At 41.8% G+C, this 2,584-nt stretch overlaps 1 protein-coding gene across 1 annotated transcript; it reads left to right on the forward strand.

Moving 5' to 3' along the window:
• The first annotated feature begins 258 nt into the window (after window positions 1-258).
• Window positions 259-1,792, forward strand: LOC140818567 (probable aspartic proteinase GIP2). Its single transcript, XM_073178569.1, has one exon. The coding sequence runs from the start codon at window positions 308-310 to the stop codon at window positions 1,568-1,570; it is 1,263 nt and encodes a 420-aa protein (XP_073034670.1). The 5' UTR covers window positions 259-307; the 3' UTR covers window positions 1,571-1,792.
• The last annotated feature ends 792 nt before the right edge of the window (window positions 1,793-2,584 follow it).

A 2,584-nucleotide genomic window follows, 5' to 3' on the forward strand; every position in this document is an offset into this window, starting at 1 on the left:
CGGTCTCATGTGAGACCTACTCTATAAAATGAAGTGTAAATAGAAATTCCATGATTTGCAAGATACTTAGTATTAAACCGGAACATTCACCCGATGCGAATTAAAATTTCGATATCTGGGGAAAAAAAAAAAAGAAGAAAAAAGCCGGCAAGTATTTTTCGGGAAGCAGCCACTTGCGACCCCTCAACTTTGACCTTTTCTCGAAAAGATGATCTGTCTGTTATTACATTCTCAAAACTCTATAAATTCTCCATCCCACAATATCACTTCTCATCCAAAAAACCATTAATCCAACTTTGCAATTACAATGGGTTCTCTCCATTATTCGTTTCTTGTCTTGCTCGCCATTCTCGTTTCTTCGGCGAATGCTCAAAAGGGTCTACACCTTCCCGTTCGGAAGGACCCGAAAACGCTGCAACACTACACCACCTTCCAAATGGGCAGTAATCGGACCAATATAAACACGGTCATCGACCTAGGCGCCGAGATCTTGTGGTTCGGGTGCGACAATTACACCTCGAACTCGTACTCCCCAATCGCTTGTGACTCGAGCAAATGCGAGCTGGCCAAGGGGCTGGGATGCATAGTCGAGTGCCATCGTTCAGACCCGCGCCCCGGCTGCACCAACAACACCTGTGGCTCCACCAATTTCAATCCATTCGAAGAATTCCTCTCCGGCGAGGGATACTATGAGGACACGTTGTATGCTAAGGAAAATGTACAAGTGCCCCAATTCATCTTCTCTTGTTCGAGCAATGATTACTTAAAAGGCCTGGCGAGTGGCACCATTGGCATGTTAGGCCTCGCCAGGACCCAAATTTCTTTGCATAAACAGGTGACAGGGAAGCTGAATTTGCCTGATAAGTTCTCAATTTGCCTCCCTTCGTCGGGATTGGGTAAGTTGTCCATAGGGGACGTTTCCTCGTCGAGTAAACCCGACATATCCCCTTTGCTCAAGTCCACGCCTCTGATCATAAACCCCAATAGCACGTCGCCGGTTCACGCGGTGGGTGATGCAGCGGTAGAGTATTTTATCGGCGTGAAATCCATTAGGGTCAATGGAGAGACCCTGTCCATAAAGGATTCTTACTTCACTTTTGACAAAGATGGAAACGGTGGCACTAAAATCAGCACAATTCAAAACTACACCTCTCTTCATACGTCCATTTACAAACCCCTTACGCGTGCTTTCGTCAAAGCGGCCTCGGACATGAAGATAAAAAGCGTGGCTGCTGTGGCGCCGTTCAGGGCATGTTTCAGCTCGAGCTCGATTTCTAAGACAGCAGCAGGGCCTGCGGTGCCGCCAATCGACCTGGTTTTGCCTGGAACTGATGTGTACTGGAGGATCAATGGAGCAAATTCCATCGTTGAAATCGACCAGAAAACATCGTGCCTTGGATTTGTGGAAGCCGCGCCAAGGCCAAAGCCTGCAACTGCGTGGCCAACGACTTCGATCGTTATAGGAACCCATCAGTTGGAGGAGAATTTGCTGGTGTTTGATTTGGTTTCTTCACAGCTTCAGTTCAGTTCTTCCCTTCTGGCCCATGGAAAAAGCTGCTCCCGCGTTTAAGACAACAAAACGGGGATTTATTATCGATATAATAAATTAAATGTGCGCTATTTCACAATAATAATTGCATCTGTATTTGTATAATATCACATGTGCAGATCCAAAAAGCTTTTCGGTCGATTTGGTTGCTAACTAAATCGAATATGCAATATTTTGAATAAACCGACTTTGTTTTCGAGCAAACAAAACTGAACAAATCCAAATTTTATGATCCTACAATTCTATGATCCGTGAAGTGTTTTCAGCATGACCTATTTCTTTATAAAAATAATTAAACAAAAAAAAAATCACCATGTTGTTTTATAATAAAGAATATTGATGCGGAATCATGAAGGTCAGCCCTTATTACCCTTGGGGATGCAGATTACAAAACCTCTATCCGTAATAGCTGGAGAACTCATTGCCATTGATGAAGGGATTCAGTTAATACATAATCAAAATTTATGGATACACCAGGTTACATCAGATAATCTGTTGGCAGTGCAAGCACTCGCTTGCCCAACGGAAAACTATGGTTATATTGGAGCTATTGCTGCAAACATCAGAAATATCCTGACAGCTCAAGGCCATTTAAATCAAGAACATGTTATGCGCACGCGGAATGGCGTTGTGCACTCGCTCGCTTTTTTTGCTATTTATTATTCCCCTTCACCTTTTGTGTGGAAGACTGGGATTTTCCTATTTGGTTAGTAGACCTTGTAATCAAGCACATTTGTCAATATAGATAAAAGTACAAGTTCTTCGGTCAAAAAAATATATCCAAATTTCAAATTAACTAAATAAAATTTCCATATTAGATTGTTTTAGTTGATTATTTTTTAATACTCAAAAATTTTCTCAAAAATTTGCGGTGTTTCGGAAAGATTCGTCTTCAAAATGCTTAAACACGCTAAACAACTATTTACATGATCATTGAGGGGATCATCCATCTTTGTGCACCTTATTTCACTTGCTCATTATCTTGTAGTCAAGCTTATTTGTTGTTGTTAGTTTTTTGTAAACTATACAAAAATG

The sequence above is a fragment of the Primulina eburnea genome, chromosome 17, assembly GCF_022965805.1.
Source record: "Primulina eburnea isolate SZY01 chromosome 17, ASM2296580v1, whole genome shotgun sequence".
In the NCBI taxonomy this organism is placed as follows: Eukaryota; Viridiplantae; Streptophyta; class Magnoliopsida; order Lamiales; family Gesneriaceae; genus Primulina; species Primulina eburnea.

Excerpts from the sequence above, each read along its gene's own strand:
- LOC140818567 (XM_073178569.1), top strand. The coding sequence starts at position 308 with ATGGGTTCTCTCCATTATTCGTTTCTTGTCTTGCTCGCCATTCTCGTT.